The 21,622-nt window shown below is 36.3% G+C and overlaps 1 protein-coding gene and 3 pseudogenes across 1 annotated transcript; all 4 read left to right on the plus strand.

Annotated features, from left to right (window-relative positions):
• Positions 1 to 1,023: 1,023 nt before the first annotated feature.
• Positions 1,024 to 4,215, plus strand: LOC110703777 (annotated as a pseudogene).
• A 6,145-nt stretch (positions 4,216 to 10,360) lies between these two features.
• LOC110703774 (putative F-box/LRR-repeat protein At3g18150) lies at positions 10,361 to 12,768 on the plus strand. The gene is made up of 5 exons (XM_021881560.1): positions 10,361 to 10,837; positions 11,238 to 12,122; positions 12,214 to 12,360; positions 12,444 to 12,500; positions 12,607 to 12,768. The coding sequence occupies exons 1-5, from the start codon at positions 10,790 to 10,792 to the stop codon at positions 12,766 to 12,768; spliced, it is 1,299 nt and encodes a 432-aa protein (XP_021737252.1). The 5' UTR covers positions 10,361 to 10,789.
• A 2,331-nt stretch (positions 12,769 to 15,099) lies between these two features.
• LOC110703778 lies at positions 15,100 to 16,523 on the plus strand (annotated as a pseudogene).
• Positions 16,524 to 16,525: 2 nt separating this feature from the next.
• LOC110703779 lies at positions 16,526 to 17,291 on the plus strand (annotated as a pseudogene).
• Positions 17,292 to 21,622: the final 4,331 nt, after the last annotated feature.

The raw sequence follows: 21,622 nt of genomic DNA on the forward strand, positions 1-21,622 counted from the left end.
TAGAGAGACCTAATCACACTTATTTCCGCATTTATTACTCCTTAATCAGGTACTAACTTGATCGTCGGAGGCGGAGCTCCTACCACAAGGAGTCTTCGTTATTTTGCAGGTACAGGCGTCCGGTTCCAGTCTTGGTGTTGTAACTCTCCCGAAGGACATCAGAAAACCCCGAAACAGGCTCAACTCGTGTTCGCTACTCGCTAAGCACATTAGTACTCGTATCGTCTAGTAGCTCGCGATATGCTCATTAAGGTTTTGGTCAATGTAAAATTATATCTATGCCTTTGTTTTTCCCACTTTATATAAGTTTTCTTTTTATTTATCTATTATTAGAACTTTACTCATTAATTTTTTGATGATATAAATAAACTCTTATTAAGTGTCAAATTTTTTTAATCATGAAAACCGTGTTTAAATTTTATATTTCTAAAATATATTATCAAGTTGCTCACGAGCCTATCGAGTCGAGTCAGAGCTTGCCTTTAAATTCATGCTCGTTAACGTCTTGAGTCGAGCTGAACATGAGTCAGCCAACTGAAGTCAAATTTTGACCGAGTTAAGTTCGAGTTGCTCGCGAGCTACTCAACTCAATTAGCACCCCTAGGTCTAGCCGAAAATCCAAAAAATAAGGTCTGACCATCTAGATTCGAGTAAGCCAAATTTGAAATTTCACCCGTATAACGTATCAACATCCTAATTTCTCATAACCGTTACTCTTTTTTTTTTTCTTCAAAAAAAAGGAACTCAAAACCGCTAATTGATGTTGAGAAACACTATAATTTCTTCTAAATAAGTAAATAACAACAACCACTACCGACATGGTAGATCGAATGATCGATTGAGAAAAATAATTTTAAATTTCCGTCAAAAATTCCCCAAACCCAAAATCATCTTCTTCACTCTCACTCTCATTTTACACTCAAATACACCTTTTCTCTGATAATTGCAAAAACCCAGATTCTGAAATTCGGGTTTGAATCATCCATTGAAAAGGGTATATTGAGATCTCTGAAGAAGTGCAAAATGGCGGTTGCTGAGAGAGGAGGAAGAGGTGGGTCCGGGTCGGGTTTGATGGGTATACGAAGCATAATGTCATACCCGATATTCCGTCATATTCTCTCTCCTCTTCCTTGCTACTCTTAACTCTTCTTCACATCTTCTTATCCATCTTCTTCAGATCCTGTATGTTTTCTTTACTCTTGAAAGTTGCTGCCTTTTTTTTATTGTTCTTATTGATTTTATGATTTATGATGCTGTTTTTGTGCTTGTTACATGATTTTATTAGCTCATTGAATTTGTTGGATTTTGTTTTTTTTTTTTAAATTTTTTTTTACTTTTTAGAATCAGATTCTGTTAATTTAGACAGTAGTGAGTGATTATGTAGGGAAAATAATTCATTTAATTGAAATTGAGTTTCTTTTCTTTTAAATAGTGTACATTGAACTGACTATGAAGACTGAGCTTGTTCTCTGTTAATGGGTGGGATTTTGCAGTAGAATGTGTTTGAGGAATATTTGGAAAAAATTGCTGGATAGATTTGTTAAGGGGAATGTTAGGGTTTGTTTAATTGTTTTCTCTCCTATAGTTTAGAATGGATTAATGGAGGGAGTGGAATTTTGATGTGAAAATGGTATGTAGTTTTGTAGGATAAACATGAACCTAGCTTGCTCTCGTCTCCTGTATGTTTTATTATCGCGGCTAGATAAATTGGTGGCTGTTGGAATTTGTACAGATTATGGAGATTGGAATTGGATTTTTTCTTATGATTTGGTGGCTGAAACTGGAATTGCCAACAATTGGATTGCATTTATTCATCGGTCATTTTTAGCTTTGAAGTTAGATCCGCTGAGAACTAGGCTGGACTTGATTTACAAACAAGCCCGTGATCATTTCATGCTTGTTAATTAATGCCTATGCTGCCTATGCACAACAGCTGAAACTCGGGGTAGCTAAAGTTTTTTGATGAGTTAGCCCAGAATTTTTAAAAATACGTTGTCTAAACTAGCTTGCTGTGCTGCTTTGTTTGAGACTAAAGGCACTGTGGATGAGGATGTCTTGAGGCAATTTGAGAAGGAAGTGAAGGTTGCAAGGTTGATGATTGATTGCTGAAGTGAAAGAGTCGTATGACAATCAATTAAATTGCACCACAATGTTTATGAGCAGTTTGTTAAAGCGAAAAACGAACGGTGCAATTACAAGCTACATTGCTGCGAAATCTGTGCCTAAAAGTTAGCATTCTCTTGCTTGAGGTTTGTTGTAGAGAGATTTGCCCAAGTATCAGGATGAAGAGCCGAAACCTGAGTTTGAGGACCCAACCTTGTATCATTATGCGATATACTCAGAGATTGTCATTGCTGTATCAGTTGTTATGTATTCAGTGGTGAAGAATGCAAAAGAGCCATGGAAGCATTTTTCCATGTGGTGATAGATAGGAAGATTGTTGCGGCAATGAAGGTTTGGTTCAAGATGAGACTTTGCACAGGGGGAGCCCATGTTGAAGTGAAACCAATGGAAGACTTTCAGTGTCTGAGGATAAGCATTCACCAACAAGACCAGCCAAAAAAAAAAAAAGACCAGACAAAGCGAACCCATCTTATGGACCATTGCTTAGACTGGTTGAATCAGCAAAGTCACAAACTCATGACTCTGAGAACCAGGCATTAAATGCTACTAAAGATACCAAGTAGTTGCCGATGCTCAATCATTTCTGATTTTACTTGCCCCAGATGTATCCTGACCTGCACCATATTGTGCTTTTGGACGGTGATGTTGAGGTTCAGAAAGATTTGACTGATTTATGGAACATTGATCTAGATGGTAAGGTGAATGGTGCTGTTGAGAGTTACTTTGGGTCCTTCCATGGGTACTCATAGTACTTGAACTTCTTTCATAATCTAATTCGGGAGGACTTCAACCCCAAAGCCTGTGCAAGTGTGCATGGGCTTATGGGATGAACATATTTGGTCGGATGCTTAGCTTGGAGGCGTGAGAAATGCACAGAGCAGTACCATTAGTATTACTGGCAGAACTTGGTATGATTATGTCTCCCTTCTGAGCTTTGTGTATTTTACTTCAATATTTATATTTCTATGCTAATGCTCAAGTGTCTTGAGCTGGATCCTCTTTTGACTTCATTGCTCACATGATGTTTTCTAGAATGAAGACCATATCATGTGACAGCAAGGAACCCTTCCAGCTTGCTTGGCTACATTCTACTCGAAAACAAAGACATTTGACAAATCCTGACATGTCCTTGGGATTGGTTATAATCCTAGTGTGAGAATTACTAATGCAGCAGTCATGCATTTTAGTGGGAGCATGAAGCCTTGGCTTGATATTGAAAATGAATCAATAGAAGGAGCTATGGAGCAAGTATGTGGATAATGACATGGAATTCGTGCAGATGTGCAATTTTGGCCTGTAAGTGTTTACAATTCCCCTATTTCAGAAACAAGGTAATTAAAAAGTTTTAAATAGTCAAAGGTTCATCCAAGTTACTCGTACATGTTTGTTCTGCTTGCAAACCCCTCAGAAAAGTTTAGTTATGCTAACTCCATTCTTTTATTTCCATACCATAATGGTCTTACCCTGCTTGGATAATTATATATACAGATTTACGGATTGTATATTTGTAAAGACATGTGAGTGGATTTGCAAATATGTATACACCAATTTTTACCAGTGATTATGATTGCCTTGCTGTTAGTTCTTCTTAGTTGTATGTAAATGACTTTACAATAGCATAACAATTTAGATGTAAATGTAAACACCCTGATGTAAATGCATTCTTTATGCTGTGTTGAAGGAATTATCTTACTAATCTCAGTAGCATTAACAATTTCAACTAAGATATATGAACCAAGTAAGTAGATCACATAAAGCTATAGTCTATCATACTTATCTCCACATCCCACTTTGATAATCACCGCTCCTACACCCTTGGAACATAGAGTATGATCTCCCTCTTCTTTTCTTTGGGCGCATTCTCTTCTTTAGTAGCTTTTGCTTCGTTGGTGGAATTATCTTCCTCTGGTAAATAGCTTTTTACAATAGTTGCAGTCTCTTTACTAGCTGGGATCAGAACATAATCGTACTCCATGTTATTTTTCTCTACAGTTTTTTTGTCATCTTCACTTCGAATCATGCACATTCTGTGGGCTGCTAGAAGTTCCTTTGCTTCAACATAAAATTTTAATGAAGTTTCCATATTTTTCTGAGATGCATAAATGAGCTCCTGAATTATCTCCTCTTTTTCCTGCATAAAAACATTAGTTACCCATAATCAACACACTGATCGACAAGGGCAACATTCAAACACACAATATTTTTGTTGTAACCTGTTCTTCCATAGTGGTGGCAAGATTTATTACCTGTTCTTCCAGGGTAGAGTCAAGACTTGCTGCATCAGGTATTTCTTCTTGAGATAGTCTCATGGCCTCATTTGCCATGAGCAACTTTGAAGTTACTTGCATTGCAATATTCATTTCTTCAGGAGTGGCCCATCGTAAACTACGCACTATTCCCTCTTTAATATTAGCTTTAATGAGTTCCTGAATTCTCCTCTCTTTTTCCTGCATAAAAACATAAGTTACCCATAATTAACACAATGATCAACAAGGGCAACATTCAAACACACTATATTTTTGTCGTAACCTGTTCACCTGTTCTTCCCTAGTGGTGGCAAGACTTATAACCTGTTCTTCCTGGGTAGAGTCAAAACTTGCTGCATCAGGTAGTGCTATTTGCACCGGATCCACATGTAGAAAGATACCTGTTAAATCGTTCTCAAGGTTGAGCTTTTGCTTTTTGAAGGGCATGTTTTTTTCAATTCTGATTATTGTTCTCAATACCCCTGCATGATGAAATACTAGTTTGGAGGCTTGACTGAAGGAACAGCACCTTTGATCGCCGAGGTCACAAATCAAATTAATCTGACAACAATAACTCCTCCTTCCTCCAGCGTCATCAAATCGAAACTTGTCATCGATTTCAGACAAATCAGAAGAGTGGCATACAAATTTTAAGGTACGATCATTAGCCAAGTACAGGTTTCTATTTTGTTTTTTGCAGCCTGGCATGTCAATGCGACTGTATAGGTAATAGTCTCCTGACCCGTCTTCAGCGGGTATGAACTCTGTTTCAAAATGCGCTCTTCTCAGGATCTATGTACGGGTATATACGACCATCCTCTTCGCTCCATGGCCCTGCATTGTGCACCACCATTACAGCTTAATTTATTCATTAGGATTAGGATAAATAGATTTATGAAAATTTTAATTTTATTATTATATTAATTATTATTATTATTATTATTATCAACACCATACCAGTATAAAATCTGAGCTTAGCGATTCCCAAGCAACCACACTTGCAGTCAGGGATATGCTCATCAGTCTCTGCACTGATTCCATCTGCATGCAATGATTAATATTTAAACATCTGTTGTCAAATCTAAATTTTTAAATTAATAAAAAACAATTTATTTTTAAAAAAAAGTCTTACGTCATACCAATTTTGAAACTATACGGATGATGATTGTACTGAGCAGCTTCAGGTGAACCAGAAACATTTACAACCTTAGGTCTACGAAACATAACTGAAGCACTTTTAACCCCAACAATCAATATTCTACATACTCCATCAATTAATTTCTGATCAACTAGTACTTCACTGAAATCAGAGCATTCGTAGATCTTAATGGTAACTGCATAATGCCTCTCGAGGTCTTTCTTGGATATGAGGTTGTGTAAAACCCGTTTCGCAATACCTCGAAAATAGACCTCCTTGCGGTGTTGGTTCTTTTCGACTACCAAGTCATTTGCATTAACCCCCGGCATATCTAGACGAATGTAATACCCATTTCTGATTTTCTTGATAGTGTATGCTCCTTTAGGTCCTTGAAGCTGATTAACTTGCAGTGGGTGAAATTCTTTTGATGTGTCTTCAATGCATTAATCAAAGATTTTAGTTAATCAATGCATTAATCAAAGATTTTAGTTAATCAATGCATTAATCAAAGATGTTAGTTAATCAATGCATTAATCAAAGATTTTAGTTAATACGGAGTATGCTTAAGAAACATTTTACTTTCAAGAAATTTGTTAGAGTGTGTAAATCTGTGTAGTATTCTTTACAATTCAATTCTTCAGTTTTGTATTAACAAGATAAAAAGCAAAGAATTACTAAACGCAAAGAAAATGAATTCAAACTAAGTAATCATACCATCGAGTATTATTAAGTCAGCCATTAGTTTTGAGTTTTTGCTTTTCTTCCCGATAAAATCGCTCTTCCCAACGCACTTTTGTGTTTGTTTTTGCTTTTGATCTTTGTAATTTTAGTTTCTGTTTTTTTCTTTTTATATAGATGAATTGTCAGAAGTAAATATTTATACTGTTTGAGATAGTAGTTTAGTTAGTTACAAAAAAAAATTAACATAAAATATAATGTTTTTTTGTTTTTTTTAATTGAGTCAATGCACGTCTACACACATAGGAAAGAGAGTAAAAGAGGGATAATAAAATATAAATATCAAATGTGAGTAGGGGTAAATTGGACATTTGGTGTGAACAAATGCAAAAGGTGTATGAGAGTGGTGTAATTGATTTGCAACTTCTGTGAAAGGAAGTTAGAGAGATGGAGTGGAAAAAAGTACAATGTAAGTGGATAATTCAAGGGTAAATTAGAAAGTTCAATGAATAAAATTTAAAAAAATGAGGATAATGGTGTTTATGTACTATCCAAAAATAGAAAGAGGCTTAACATTTTTTGAGTCTCTAAAATATGAAAACAAGAATTATAATGTGACTATGTGAGACGGAGGGAGTACTAGTTTAATTAGTTCGCTCTGTGTTCACTGGCCTCACTACATGGCTGTAGGAGTACTAGTTTAGTAAGAAAGTGTAGACGTCAAAGAAAAAAAAGGGGGGAGAGAGGAGTGTGTGTCATTAATTTTTAAATAGAAAAAGTACTCGATTTGGTTAAAAGTTAAACCCATTCGTGTTAACTAATTAATAATTGTACTAATTGGTTGTTGGTGTAATGGTGATTGAGGCTGCACTTGGTAGGGATGACCGCGTGTTCGATCCCTCACAGCAACAATTGGGAGGGGACTGAAACCTAACCACTCAGAACTGAGCCCGAATCCGAATTAGCCCAAAGGGTGAAGTGGGTGGAACAACAAAAACAAAAAACTAATTAATAATTGCTATAATGCGTACATATATCATATACAAAGTAGATAGATTTTATGCAGAGCTGTCAATTCGGGTAAACGGGTCGGGTTTGGGTTGGGTTAGCGTGGGTCAGGTCAATTCGGGTTAATGTCGTAACCTATGCGGGTCGGGTTCGGGTTGGGTCATGGTTGAGTCGGGTCACGTCGGGTCATACATCTTATCGGGTTTGGGTCGGGTTACATTCGGGTCGGGTAAATAATAGGTCGAGTTTAATTCGGGTTTTTAAGGGTTAAAACGAGTTAGGGTCATTCTCGGGTTCGAGTCGGGTTCGGCTCAAGTCAATAATTTGCAGGTTATAATCAGGTCGGGTCATTATCGGGTTCGGTTCAAGCCAATAATTTGCGGGGTATAATCAGGTGGGGTCATTTACAACTCGGGTCATGTTCGGGTTCGGGTACATAGAGTAGTTTTAGCCTTACAAAGTTACGACTTTACGAGTAACTTAGAATATATTTAGCATATATTCTCTAATTATTGTATATATCTTTATTTAGCTAGTCAATATCTACTATAATAAAGATGTATACAATATAATTAGAGAATATATGCTAAATATATTCTAACACTTAGAAATGAGGAAATAGCTATAATTAGTCTATGTAAGGAGTCGTATGTATTGAACTTCTCATAGTAACTCGTTTGCACAAGCACACAACTACACAAATGACACACACAAGATGTCATTAATTTCATTTAATATAATCTTCTTATTTGCGTAGCGAACATCATATTCTTAGTAGAAATAATTTAGAAATGAGTACGTAACTATATAACTATATATTGATATGGTGTCTAAATTGAACTTAAGGTGATTTGAAATCGGGTCAGGTCAATAACAGGTTAGATTGAGTTCGAAATGGGTTAAGAACAATACGAGTTGAATTTGGGTCGAGTCAATAACAAGTCGTATTGATTTCGGGTTGGGTTAGTAACAGACCGGGTTGAATTTTGGGTCAAGTTAAATAATAGGTCGGTTAGTAACAGGTCGGGTTGAATTCGAGTCGGGTTAGTAACTGGTCGGGTTAAATTCGGGTTTAACGGGTTAAAACGGGTTTGGGTCGGGTTCGGTTCAGGTCAATAATTTACGGGTTATATTCAGGTCGGTCATCTTCGGGTCGGTTCATGTTCGGGTTCGGGTCTCAAATACTCGGGTCTAGGGTTGTTCAAGTCGGGTCATATCGGGTTCGGGTCACCATTTTTTCGGGTTTCAAACGGGTCAGTTAATAATCGGCTTCGGGTAAATTTTTTCGGTTCGGGTCAGCTTTTGACAACTCTAATTTTATGGAAATCAAATGTACAATTATGGGAATAATTAAAATAAAAATAACATGTGTTATACACATAACTTTATACCGAGTAGTTTAATTTCTTGAACCTTTTCAGGCATATCAGCTGGTAGACTACATTGTACGAAGTACAAATTAACTCATCATAATTCATTACTCTTGTGTTCGTAAGGTGACCTCCAAGGGTCATAAACTTTCCGTATTAGGAATTTTGGATAGTTGATGACAATGAGTCAACTCATTGACAGACACTTCAAGGATTTGATCATGTTGTGGTCCCGAATCCAACTCAATAAGTACGAGTACAAGTATTCAGTACTTCGTACTTTGTAGTTACGAGTAAATGTTAGATAAAGTTCTGACATTTGATGATGTTAGATTGAGTTCAAAAAAGGCATGTTGTGGTCCCCTTTTTTAAAAATAATAAAGTAGAAATTGTAAAACCACGCCACAAGACCACAATATTATTAATATTATTAAATTTATTTTTTTGGGTTTTTCTATATAGTAATCCTGTTAATTTCACTTTTCTACGTTGTGTTCTAACATATATCACTTTCTACACTGTAATCCTAATATACATTTTGTTTTCATACGGTAACCTTGCCGTTATTCAGCAAATTCCGTTAATGAGGTCCACTCGATTTGCGCGTTGGAAAACCTTCCGTTAAGCGTTTTGGAGCCTATTTCAGCCCTTGTGGGTACAAAATGAGCTCAGACTTGGCAAAAAATTACTTAAATGCCTCGTTTTGCTTATTAAGAAATGTCTCGACTTACGTGTTCACGTTTTAATACGCACAACGTAGTATTTACGGTAGTTCATTTATTTTAGGAAATTGTCCTTAAAAAAAAAGAAAAAAAGGAAACTAGTTACTTCCTCCGTTAATGGTTATTTGCAACAATTGTACCGGTTGCGGAGGCCTAGGCGAAAGTTTTTAAACATGATTATTGAAATATAAGGGGCATATACTTAAGCACTAATCCAAATATAAAAAAAACCCACAATTAATTAAAATCACTAAACAACCAAACCCAGAACCCAGAATCACACCACCACCACCGCCGAACCCACCGTAAACCACCACCACGTAAAACACACCACCACCACCGAACCCACTGAAAACCCAGGCACCCACTGGAAACCACCACCAAACCCACTGAAAACTACCGTAAACCACCACCACCACCACCGAACCCACTGAAACTCCAGGCACCCACTGGAAACCACCACCAAACCCACTAAAACCCAATGAAAACAACCACCAAAATCCACTGACAACAACCACCAAAACCCCAAAAGCCCCAATTAAACCACCACGACCACGAATTGATGAATTAATTACAATTAAACCACCACCACCACGAAACCGAACACCACGCCACCCACTACCCTACGCAACCCAACACCACGCCACCGACCACCCTCAGAATCAACCACCACAAAACCTAGACCTAAACCCAGACCCACAATCACCGACACCTAGATCCACCCTCGAAACCCACAAAACCTAGATGAAGGAGGAGTGAGATTTTGATGATGAAGGAGGAGATCTAGACCACCACACCCACCCAGAACCCACGAACCACCATCCACGCCACCCCACGAACCCACCGAAAGAAGATGATGAGAGATGATGATGACGATGAACTGAGAAAGATGATGGTGATGAGAGATGATGATGACGATGAACTGAGAAGATGATGGTAATGAGAGATGATGACGATGAACTGGAAGATCGAATTGAAGAAGATGAGAGATGAAGATGGAGGAGAGAGATGAAATCTGCCAAGATAATCTGATTTGTTTGGAGGAAAAGCTTAGATAATTAAGTTCGATTAGGGTTGTAGATATGTGTAGTATTATGTGCTAATAATTTTTAAGTGAGGGTATTTTGGTCATTTTGACAGAAAATGTTACTAAATTAGGAAAGAAATAAGTTTGTTGCAATTAATAGTTAGCAACCGTTTTTTATAAATGTTGCAGATAACCGTTAACGCAGGTAGTATATGATTTACCCCGTAATAAACTAGTCATAGGTTTGGTTTCCTAGTAATCGTACAAGTAGTATTTATCTTGTTATTATATTAGTTTCCTGATGTTTTCGCTATTTAATCAAGTTCAATGGACATAAATTCCAAGTAACCTTCAAAAGTACATAAGATTAAAACTAAAATATAGGGGTTTCCATCAGATTTGAAGTCGAGGAATTTCTTTTTGATTTCAGCATTAATTTATTGGTCCGGATCGAAGTTTGTATAAAATCTAAAGGCATGGCCAACTCAAGTGTTCTGGGTCATCCTCTACTTCGTAATTTAAAGGTCAGTTTAGCTTTTATTGGTGTTTTTTTAACAACAAAATTGATAGTATTATGGTCACAATTTTGTGCTTTGAATCTAATTTATCGTATTATGGTTTTATTTTTGTGCTTTGTTAGAAACAAAATCGAGGGTTGCCCCAAAAAAAAAAATCGAGGGTTATGGTTAATTTTGATGCTTTGCAATGTATTCCAATTTAGGGTAACAGTTGTGTGCTTTGCAAATTACAATACGATTGATGGTATTATGGTTATAGTTTAATACTTTGCAACAAACAAATGATAGTATTATGATTAAAGTTTTGTTCTTTGCAACAAACAAAACTGATAGTATTATGATTAAATTTTTGTGCTTTGCAACATGATTTATGTTTTTTTTTTTCAATTGTGTTTGGAAAATTCAGCGATTCAAAAAAATTGAAGAGAAAGACCGGATTAGTGATTTGCCAGATGAACTCCTGTCAAATATTGTGGCAAGATTAACATTGAAGGAAGCAATAACTACTAGCATCCTTTCAAAGAGATGGGCTGATGTATGGGTATCATACCCTATTCTTGACTTTGGATTTCTTAAGAAAACCTATTATACTGAAGTACTTGTGCATAGAGTCAACAAAGTTTTGGAGAAATTTAATGGTGGAAAGTTGCATAAATTCAGGATTGTGCACCCAATGTCTGAGAGATTTAAGTCTCATATTGATGAATGGATTTCCTTTGCAACTCGAAATCGTGTTTCTGAGCTTGAACTCGACTTCGGTGGTTGGCCTAGACATGAAGGTTTTGACAATTATCATGTTCCTCTCCATGTGTTTGCACGAGAAGAGATGATGTTATTAAATCGTTCCTCTCCCAATGTTAGAAGCTTTGTGTCTTTAAGAGATCTCCGACTTAGGTCTGTAAACCTTTCAGACCAAGTATTTGACATAATTTTATACAATTGTTCCTCTCTAGAAAATTTTCATTTGACGCATAATTGTGGGCTAGTTAATGCTAAGAATACAGCTCCTCACCTAAAGCTGAAATCACTGAAGCTGCAGGGTTGTTATGACTTAAATAAATTGGAACTTTTGGCCCCAAATCTTGTGTCATTCATGTATGAAGGAGGTTATAAGGTAAGATTATGTATTAAGGATGCTCCACAGCTTGCATCCCTGTGCCTATCAGTTGAAACTGGTTTAAAATCAGATATGCACCCGATATTTCCTAGAGGAAAAAACTTTATTTTCAACCAGTTCTCCTCTTATCTCCCTAAGCTGGAATCTATGGTTGTCTCAGTTGCTCTTTTTGAGGTAAGCAGAAGCAAATTCATTGAGCGTACTGATTTTTCTTATCTTTTGGCTACTTATGCTTACATGATGGATGGGTCTGTCATCTGTGCAGGATATGAGTAATTTTATGGAACTTTGTGTGTTTAGCAATCTAAAAACTCTGGCGTTGGATGCAAATTCATCTTCAATACGACTATGTTGCCAAGTAGCGGCTTTTATAATCAGTGCAGCCCCATACTTGGAGCTACTTGAGCTACATGTAAGTATTTCTTTCACATGTCAATCTGAATTCCCCTATTCCTGGTCCTAATTGATTTTATTTTTTCTTTGCGTGGCTTGTAGCTTTCACCAACAAGAGCTTCTCTCAAGGAAATGGAAAGCACTAGAATTGCCGTCTATGTCTCCACATAAGAACCTTAAAGAGGTCAAGTTGTCTGGCTTTAGAGCCGATGTATATACCATAGACTTTCTTGCCTATCTTGTTGAATGCACCGATTCTCTCCAGAAGATTAATCTCAGTGCATATGCTACTGATAGGTCTGGAGATGAGTTGTTTGTGCAAAACCGTTTAAAATGGAGGGCAGATGAGGCTGAAAATTGCAAGATATGTGTGCAGGAACTCAGGAAAATATTGTATACAAATGTCCAGCTGATATTTCATGATTAGTAGTGGCTGAATTGTCCACTTATTTTTTTTTATTATTTAACTAAAATATAAAAATACTGTAAATTTAGCATTTATTTGTGTTTTCTGCTTATAGAATTATGTAATCAGCCAGTGCCAAAATTGTTTCAATAATTACCCTTTTATATTATGGAGTTATATGCCATTTTCAAAATTATTTATCAGTTGAAAAGCATTCTGAAGTTTGAACTGAACTTTTAGATAAAGACACAAGGACAACATAATATAATTAGCAAAACACCCTTCTTATGTCCGAAATTATATCAAGGATGCAGAATGAGTTAACTAATTCTATCAGTTAAAACTTGTTTAGAATCAGATATGCATGCAATATTTCCTAGAGGAGAAAACATTTTTTGAACCAGTTCTCTCCTCTTATCTCCTTAAGTTGGGAGTCTGTACTTGTCACGGTTACTCTCTTTAAGGTAAGCAGAAGCAAATTGATTTTGGCTTCTGAATTTTCTCATCTCTTTATCACATATCTTATGGATGGGTCTGTCATTTTTGCAGGATATGAGTAATCTTATTACTCAACTGTGTATTCAGAAATCTACAAAAATCTGGTGTTGGATGGATTTCTTGCATCTTCAATACGACGACTGTGCTGCCAAGTAGCTGCTTTTATAATCACTACTTGGAGGTACTTGAGCTATATGCAAGTATTTATTTCACATTTCAATCTGACCCCTAATCCTGCATTCGGTTTGCATGTGAATGCTGAATGGTATTCTCTTGACTTGATTAGTAGTAAGTGTAGTGGTTTAACAATGAACTATGCACTGGAATTGCCTTCCATGTCTATGCTGAAATTTCCAGGTATTGTGTGCTGCAATTCAAGACAGTTTTGCACCATAAATTATGTGCTAACATAAAAGGCTGTGACCAATTACCTTAATTTTCCAGCTTGAAACATTCATTTTAGACGTTATTATTCTTATTATACTAGATTATATTCGTATTTGCTACCTTTAAACATTAACTTCCACTAGTTTCACATAGAGTAAAACGATTATATATTCGTTATAATGAGTTTTGACAATAATTTTTTTTTTTTTTATTTTTTATAATTATGTCATGAATATAGGCCAAATCAATTCAAGCATTTGGGGTAAACTAAAAAACATAGATAATGCATATTCGGCCTAAGTAGGGGGTGCTAATCGAGTGAGTCGATCACGAGTTGAAGGGTGCTCGACTCAACTCGAATTTTTTTTTACATGGGCTCAACTCGTGTTCGCTACTCGCTAAGCACATTAGTACTCGTATCGTCTAGTAGCTCGCGATATGCTCATTAAGGTTTTGGTCAATGTAAAATTATATCTATGCCTTTGTTTTTCCCACTTTATATAAGTTTTCTTTTTATTTATCTATTATTAGAACTTTACTCATTAATTTTTTGATGATATAAATAAACTCTTATTAAGTGTCAAATTTTTTTAATCATGAAAACCGTGTTTAAATTTTATATTTCTAAAATATATTATCAAGTTGCTCACGAGCCTATCGAGTCGAGTCAGAGCTTGCCTTTAAATTCATGCTCGTTAACGTCTTGAGTCGAGCTGAACATGAGTCAGCCAACTGAAGTCAAATTTTGACCGAGTTAAGTTCGAGTTGCTCGCGAGCTACTCAACTCAATTAGCACCCCTAGGTCTAGCCGAAAATCCAAAAAATAAGGTCTGACCATCTAGATTCGAGTAAGCCAAATTTGAAATTTCACCCGTATAACGTATCAACATCCTAATTTCTCATAACCGTTACTCTTTTTTTTTTTCTTCAAAAAAAAGGAACTCAAAACCGCTAATTGATGTTGAGAAACACTATAATTTCTTCTAAATAAGTAAATAACAACAACCACTACCGACATGGTAGATCGAATGATCGATTGAGAAAAATAATTTTAAATTTCCGTCAAAAATTCCCCAAACCCAAAATCATCTTCTTCACTCTCACTCTCATTTTACACTCAAATACACCTTTTCTCTGATAATTGCAAAAAACCCAGATTCTGAAATTCGGGTTTGAATCATCCATTGAAAAGGGTATATTGAGATCTCTGAAGAAGTGCAACAATGGCGGTTGCTGAGAGAGGAGGAAGAGGTGGGTCCGGGTCGGGTTTGATGGGTATACGAAGCATAATGTCATACCCGATATTCCGTCATATTCTCTCTCCTCTTCCTTGCTACTCTTAACTCTTCTTCACATCTTCTTATCCATCTTCTTCAGATCCTGTATGTTTTCTTTACTCTTGAAAGTTGCTGCCTTTTTTTATTGTTCTTATTGATTTTATGATTTATGATGCTGTTTTTGTGCTTGTTACATGATTTTATTAGCTCATTGAATTTGTTGGATTTTGTTTTTTTTTTTTAAATTTTTTTTTACTTTTTAGAATCAGATTCTGTTAATTTAGACAGTAGTGAGTGATTATGTAGGGAAAATAATTCATTTAATTGAAATTGAGTTTCTTTTCTTTTAAATAGTGTACATTGAACTGACTATGAAGACTGAGCTTGTTCTCTGTTAATGGGTGGGATTTTGCAGTAGAATGTGTTTGAGGAATATTTGGAAAAAATTGCTGGATAGATTTGTTAAGGGGAATGTTAGGGTTTGTTTAATTGTTTTCTCTCCTATAGTTTAGAATGGATTAATGGAGGGAGTGGAATTTTGATGTGAAAATGGTATGTAGTTTTGTAGGATAAACATGAACCTAGCTTGCTCTCGTCTCCTGTATGTTTTATTATCGCGGCTAGATAAATTGGTGGCTGTTGGAATTTGTACAGATTATGGAGATTGGAATTGGATTTTTTCTTATGATTTGGTGGCTGAAACTGGAATTGCCAACAATTGGATTGCATTTATTCATCGGTCATTTTTAGCTTTGAAGTTAGATCCGCTGAGAACTAGGCTGGACTTGATTTACAAACAAGCCCGTGATCATTTCATGCTTGTTAATTAATGCCTATGCTGCCTATGCACAACAGCTGAAACTCGGGGTAGCTAAAGTTTTTTGATGAGTTAGCCCAGAATTTTTAAAAATACGTTGTCTAAACTAGCTTGCTGTGCTGCTTTGTTTGAGACTAAAGGCACTGTGGATGAGGATGTCTTGAGGCAATTTGAGAAGGAAGTGAAGGTTGCAAGGTTGATGATTGATTGCTGAAGTGAAAGAGTCGTATGACAATCAATTAAATTGCACCACAATGTTTATGAGCAGTTTGTTAAAGCGAAAAACGAACGGTGCAATTACAAGCTACATTGCTGCGAAATCTGTGCCTAAAAGTTAGCATTCTCTTGCTTGAGGTTTGTTGTAGAGAGATTTGCCCAAGTATCAGGATGAAGAGCCGAAACCTGAGTTTGAGGACCCAACCTTGTATCATTATGCGATATACTCAGAGATTGTCATTGCTGTATCAGTTGTTATGTATTCAGTGGTGAAGAATGCAAAAGAGCCATGGAAGCATGTTTTCCATGTGGTGATAGATAGGAAGATTGTTGCGGCAATGAAGGTTTGGTTCAAGATGAGACTTTGCACAGGGGGAGCCCATGTTGAAGTGAAACCAATGGAAGACTTTCAGTGTCTGAGGATAAGCATTCACCAACAAGACCAGCCAAAAAAAAAAAAAGACCAGACAAAGCGAACCCATCTTATGGACCATTGCTTAGACTGGTTGAATCAGCAAAGTCACAAACTCATGACTCTGAGAACCAGGCATTAAATGCTACTAAAGATACCAAGTAGTTGCCGATGCTCAATCATTTCTGATTTTACTTGCCCCAGATGTATCCTGACCTGCACCATATTGTGCTTTTTGGACGGTGATGTTGAGGTTCAGAAAGATTTGACTGATTTATGGAACATTGATCTAGATGGTAAGGTGAATGGTGCTGTTGAGAGTTACTTTGGGTCCTTCCATGGGTACTCATAGTACTTGAACTTCTTTCATAATCTAATTCGGGAGGACTTCAACCCCAAAGCCTGTGCAAGTGTGCATGGGCTTATGGGATGAACATATTTGGTCGGATGCTTAGCTTGGAGGCGTGAGAAATGCACAGAGCAGTACCATTAGTATTACTGGCAGAACTTGGTATGATTATGTCTCCCTTCTGAGCTTTGTGTATTTTACTTCAATATTTATATTTCTATGCTAATGCTCAAGTGTCTTGAGCTGGATCCTCTTTTGACTTCATTGCTCACATGATGTTTTCTAGAATGAAGACCATATCATGTGACAGCAAGGAACCCTTCAGCTTGCTTGGCTACATTCTACTCGAAAACAAAGACATTTGACAAATCCTGACATGTCCTTGGGATTGGTTATAATCCTAGTGTGAGAATTACTAATGCAGCAGTCATGCATTTTAGTGGGAGCATGAAGCCTTGGCTTGATATTGAAAATGAATCAATAGAAGGAGCTATGGAGCAAGTATGTGGATAATGACATGGAATTCGTGCAGATGTGCAATTTTGGCCTGTAAGTGTTTACAATTCCCCTATTTCAGAAACAAGGTAATTAAAAAAGTTTTAAATAGTCAAAGGTTCATCCAAGTTACTCGTACATGTTTGTTCTGCTTGCAAACCCCTCAGAAAAGTTTAGTTATGCTAACTCCATTCTTTTATTTCCATACCATAATGGTCTTACCCTGCTTGGATAATTATATATACAGATTTACGGATTGTATATTTGTAAAGACATGTGAGTGGATTTGCAAATATGTATACACCAATTTTTACCAGTGATTATGATTGCCTTGCTGTTAGTTCTTCTTAGTTGTATGTAAATGACTTTACAATAGCATAACAATTTAGATGTAAATGTAAACACCCTGATGTAAATGCATTCTTTATGCTGTGTTGAAGGAATTATCTTACTAATCTCAGTAGCATTAACAATTTCAACTAAGATATATGAACCAAGTAAGTAGATCACATAAAGCTATAGTCTATCATACTTATCTCCACATCCCACTTTGATAATCACCGCTCCTACACCCTTGGAACATAGAGTATGATCTCCCTCTTCTTTTCTTTGGGCGCATTCTCTTCTTTAGTAGCTTTTGCTTCGTTGGTGGAATTATCTTCCTCTGGTAAATAGCTTTTTACAATAGTTGCAGTCTCTTTACTAGCTGGGATCAGAACATAATCGTACTCCATGTTATTTTTCTCTACAGTTTTTTTGTCATCTTCACTTCGAATCATGCACATTCTGTGGGCTGCTAGAAGTTCCTTTGCTTCAACATAAAATTTTAATGAAGTTTCCATATTTTTCTGAGATGCATAAATGAGCTCCTGAATTATCTCCTCTTTTTCCTGCATAAAAACATTAGTTACTCATAATCAACACACTGATCGACAAGGGCAACATTCAAACACACAATATTTTTGTTGTAACCTGTTCTTCCATAGTGGTGGCAAGATTTATTACCTGTTCTTCCAGGGTAGAGTCAAGACTTGCTGCATCAGGTATTTCTTCTTGAGATAGTCTCATGGCCTCAATTTGCCATGAGCAACTTTGAAGTTACTTGCATTGCAATATTCATTTCTTCAGGAGTGGCCCATCGTAAACTACGCACTATTCCCTCTTTAATATTAGCTTTAATGAGTTCCTGAATTCTCCTCTCTTTTTCCTGCATAAAAACATAAGTTACCCATAATTAACACAATGATCAACAAGGGCAACATTCAAACACACTATATTTTTGTCGTAACCTGTTCACCTGTTCTTCCCTAGTGGTGGCAAGACTTATAACCTGTTCTTCCTGGGTAGAGTCAAAACTTGCTGCATCAGGTAGTGCTATTTGCACCGGATCCACATGTAGAAAGATACCTGTTAAATCGTTCTCAAGGTTGAGCTTTTGCTTTTTGAAGGGCATGTTTTTTTCAATTCTGATTATTGTTCTCAATACCCCTGCATGATGAAATACTAGTTTGGAGGCTTGACTGAAGGAACAGCACCTTTGATCGCCGAGGTCACAAATCAAATTAATCTGACAACAATAACTCCTCCTTCCTCCAGCGTCATCAAATCGAAACTTGTCATCGATTTCAGACAAATCAGAAGAGTGGCATACAAATTTTAAGGTACGATCATTAGCCAAGTACAGGTTTCTATTTTGTTTTTTGCAGCCTGGCATGTCAATGCGACTGTATAGGTAATAGTCTCCTGACCCGTCTTCAGCGGGTATGAACTCTGTTTCAAATGCGCTCTTCTCAGGATCTATGTACGGGTATATACGACCATCCTCTTCGCTCCATGGCCCTGCATTGTGCACCACCATTACAGCTTAATTTATTCATTAGGATTAGGATAAATAGATTTATGAAAATTTTAATTTTATTATTATATTAATTATTATTATTATTATTATTATCAACACCATACCAGTATAAAATCTGAGCTTAGCGATTCCCAAGCAACCACACTTGCAGTCAGGGATATGCTCATCAGTCTCTGCACTGATTCCATCTGCATGCAATGATTAATATTTAAACATCTGTTGTCAAATCTAAATTTTTAAATTAATAAATAAACAATTTATTTTTTAAAAAAAAAGTCTTACGTCATACCAATTTTGAAACTATACGGATGATGATTGTACTGAGCAGCTTCAGGTGAACCAGAAACATTTACAACCTTAGGTCTACGAAACATAACTGAAGCACTTTTAACCCCAACAATCAATATTCTACATACTCCATCAATTAATTTCTGATCAACTAGTACTTCACTGAAATCAGAGCATTCGTAGATCTTAATGGTAACTGCATAATGCCTCTCGAGGTCTTTCTTGGATATGAGGTTGTGTAAAACCCGTTTCGCAATACCTCGAAAATAGACCTCCTTGCGGTGTTGGTTCTTTTCGACTACCAAGTCATTTGCATTAACCCCCGGCATATCTAGACGAATGTAATACCCATTTCTGATTTTCTTGATAGTGTATGCTCCTTTAGGTCCTTGAAGCTGATTAACTTGCAGTGGGTGAAATTCTTTTGATGTGTCTTCAATGCATTAATCAAAGATTTTAGTTAATCAATGCATTAATCAAAGATTTTAGTTAATCAATGCATTAATCAAAGATGTTAGTTAATCAATGCATTAATCAAAGATTTTAGTTAATACGGAGTATGCTTAAGAAACATTTTACTTTCAAGAAATTTGTTAGAGTGTGTAAATCTGTGTAGTATTCTTTACAATTCAATTCTTCAGTTTTGTATTAACAAGATAAAAAGCAAAGAATTACTAAACGCAAAGAAAATGAATTCAAACTAAGTAATCATACCATCGAGTATTATTAAGTCAGCCATTAGTTTTGAGTTTTTGCTTTTCTTCTCCGATAAAATCGCTCTTCCCAACGCACTTTTGTGTTTGTTTTTGCTTTTGATCTTTGTAATTTTAGTTTCTGTTTTTTTCTTTTTATATAGATGAATTGTCAGAAGTAAATATTTATACTGTTTGAGATAGTAGTTTTAGTTAGTTACAAAGAAAAATTAACATAAAATATAATGTTTTTTTGTTTTTTTTAATTGAGTCAATGCACGTCTACACACATAGGAAAGAGAGTAAAAGAGGATAATAAAATATAAATATCAAATGTGAGTAGGGGTAAATTGGACATTTGGTGTGAACAAATGCAAAAGGTGTATGAGAGTGGTGTAATTGATTTGCAACTTCTGTGAAAGGAAGTTAGAGAGATGGAGTGGAAAAAAGTACAATGTAAGTGGATAATTCAAGGGTAAATTAGAAAGTTCAATGAATAAAATTTAAAAAAATGAGGATAATGGTGTTTATGTACTATCCAAAAATAGAAAGAGGCTTAACATTTTTTGAGTCTCTAAAATATGAAAACAAGAATTATAATGTGACTATGTGAGACGGAGGGAGTACTAGTTTAATTAGTTCGCTCTGTGTTCACTGGCCTCACTACATGGCTGTAGGAGTACTAGTTTAGTAAGAAAGTGTAGACGTCAAAGAAAAAAAAGGGGGGAGAGAGGAGTGTGTGTCATTAATTTTTAAATAGAAAAAAGTACTCGATTTGGTTAAAAGTTAAACCCATTCGTGTTAACTAATTAATAATTGTACTAATTGGTTGTTGGTGTAATGGTGATTGAGGCTGCACTTGGTAGGGATGACCGCGTGTTCGATCCCTCACAGCAACAATTGGGAGGGGACTGAAACCTAACCACTCAGAACTGAGCCCGAATCCGAATTAGCCCAAAGGGTGAAGTGGGTGGAACAACAAAAACAAAAAACTAATTAATAATTGCTATAATGCGTACATATATCATATACAAAGTAGATAGATTTTATGCAGAGCTGTCAATTCGGGTAAACGGGTCGGGTTTGGGTTGGGTTAGCGTGGGTCAGGTCAATTCGGGTTAATGTCGTAACCTATGCGGGTCGGGTTCGGGTTGGGTCATGGTTGAGTCGGGTCACGTCGGGTCATACATCTTATCGGGTTTGGGTCGGGTTACATTCGGGTCGGGTAAATAATAGGTCGAGTTTAATTCGGGTTTTTAAGGGTTAAAACGAGTTAGGGTCATTCTCGGGTTCGAGTCGGGTTCGGCTCAAGTCAATAATTTGCAGGTTATAATCAGGTCGGGTCATTATCGGGTTCGGTTCAAGCCAATAATTTGCGGGGTATAATCAGGTGGGGTCATTTACAACTCGGGTCATGTTCGGGTTCGGGTACATAGAGTAGTTTTAGCCTTACAAAGTTACGACTTTACGAGTAACTTAGAATATATTTAGCATATATTCTCTAATTATTGTATATATCTTTATTTAGCTAGTCAATATCTACTATAATAAAGATGTATACAATATAATTAGAGAATATATGCTAA

Source organism: Chenopodium quinoa, unplaced genomic scaffold (genome assembly GCF_001683475.1).
Source record: "Chenopodium quinoa cultivar QQ74 unplaced genomic scaffold, ASM168347v1, whole genome shotgun sequence".
Taxonomy (NCBI): Eukaryota; Viridiplantae; Streptophyta; class Magnoliopsida; order Caryophyllales; family Amaranthaceae; genus Chenopodium; species Chenopodium quinoa.

Coding starts and splice junctions, on each gene's coding strand:
- LOC110703774 (XM_021881560.1), top strand. CDS start 10,790: ATGGCCAACTCAAGTGTTCTGGGTCATCCTCTACTTCGTAATTTAAAG. Junction 12,123..12,213: donor TCTCAGTTGCTCTTTTTGAG/GTAAGCAGAAGC, acceptor TCATCTGTGCAG/GATATGAGTAATTTTATGGA. Junction 12,361..12,443: donor TGGAGCTACTTGAGCTACAT/GTAAGTATTTCT, acceptor CGTGGCTTGTAG/CTTTCACCAACAAGAGCTTC.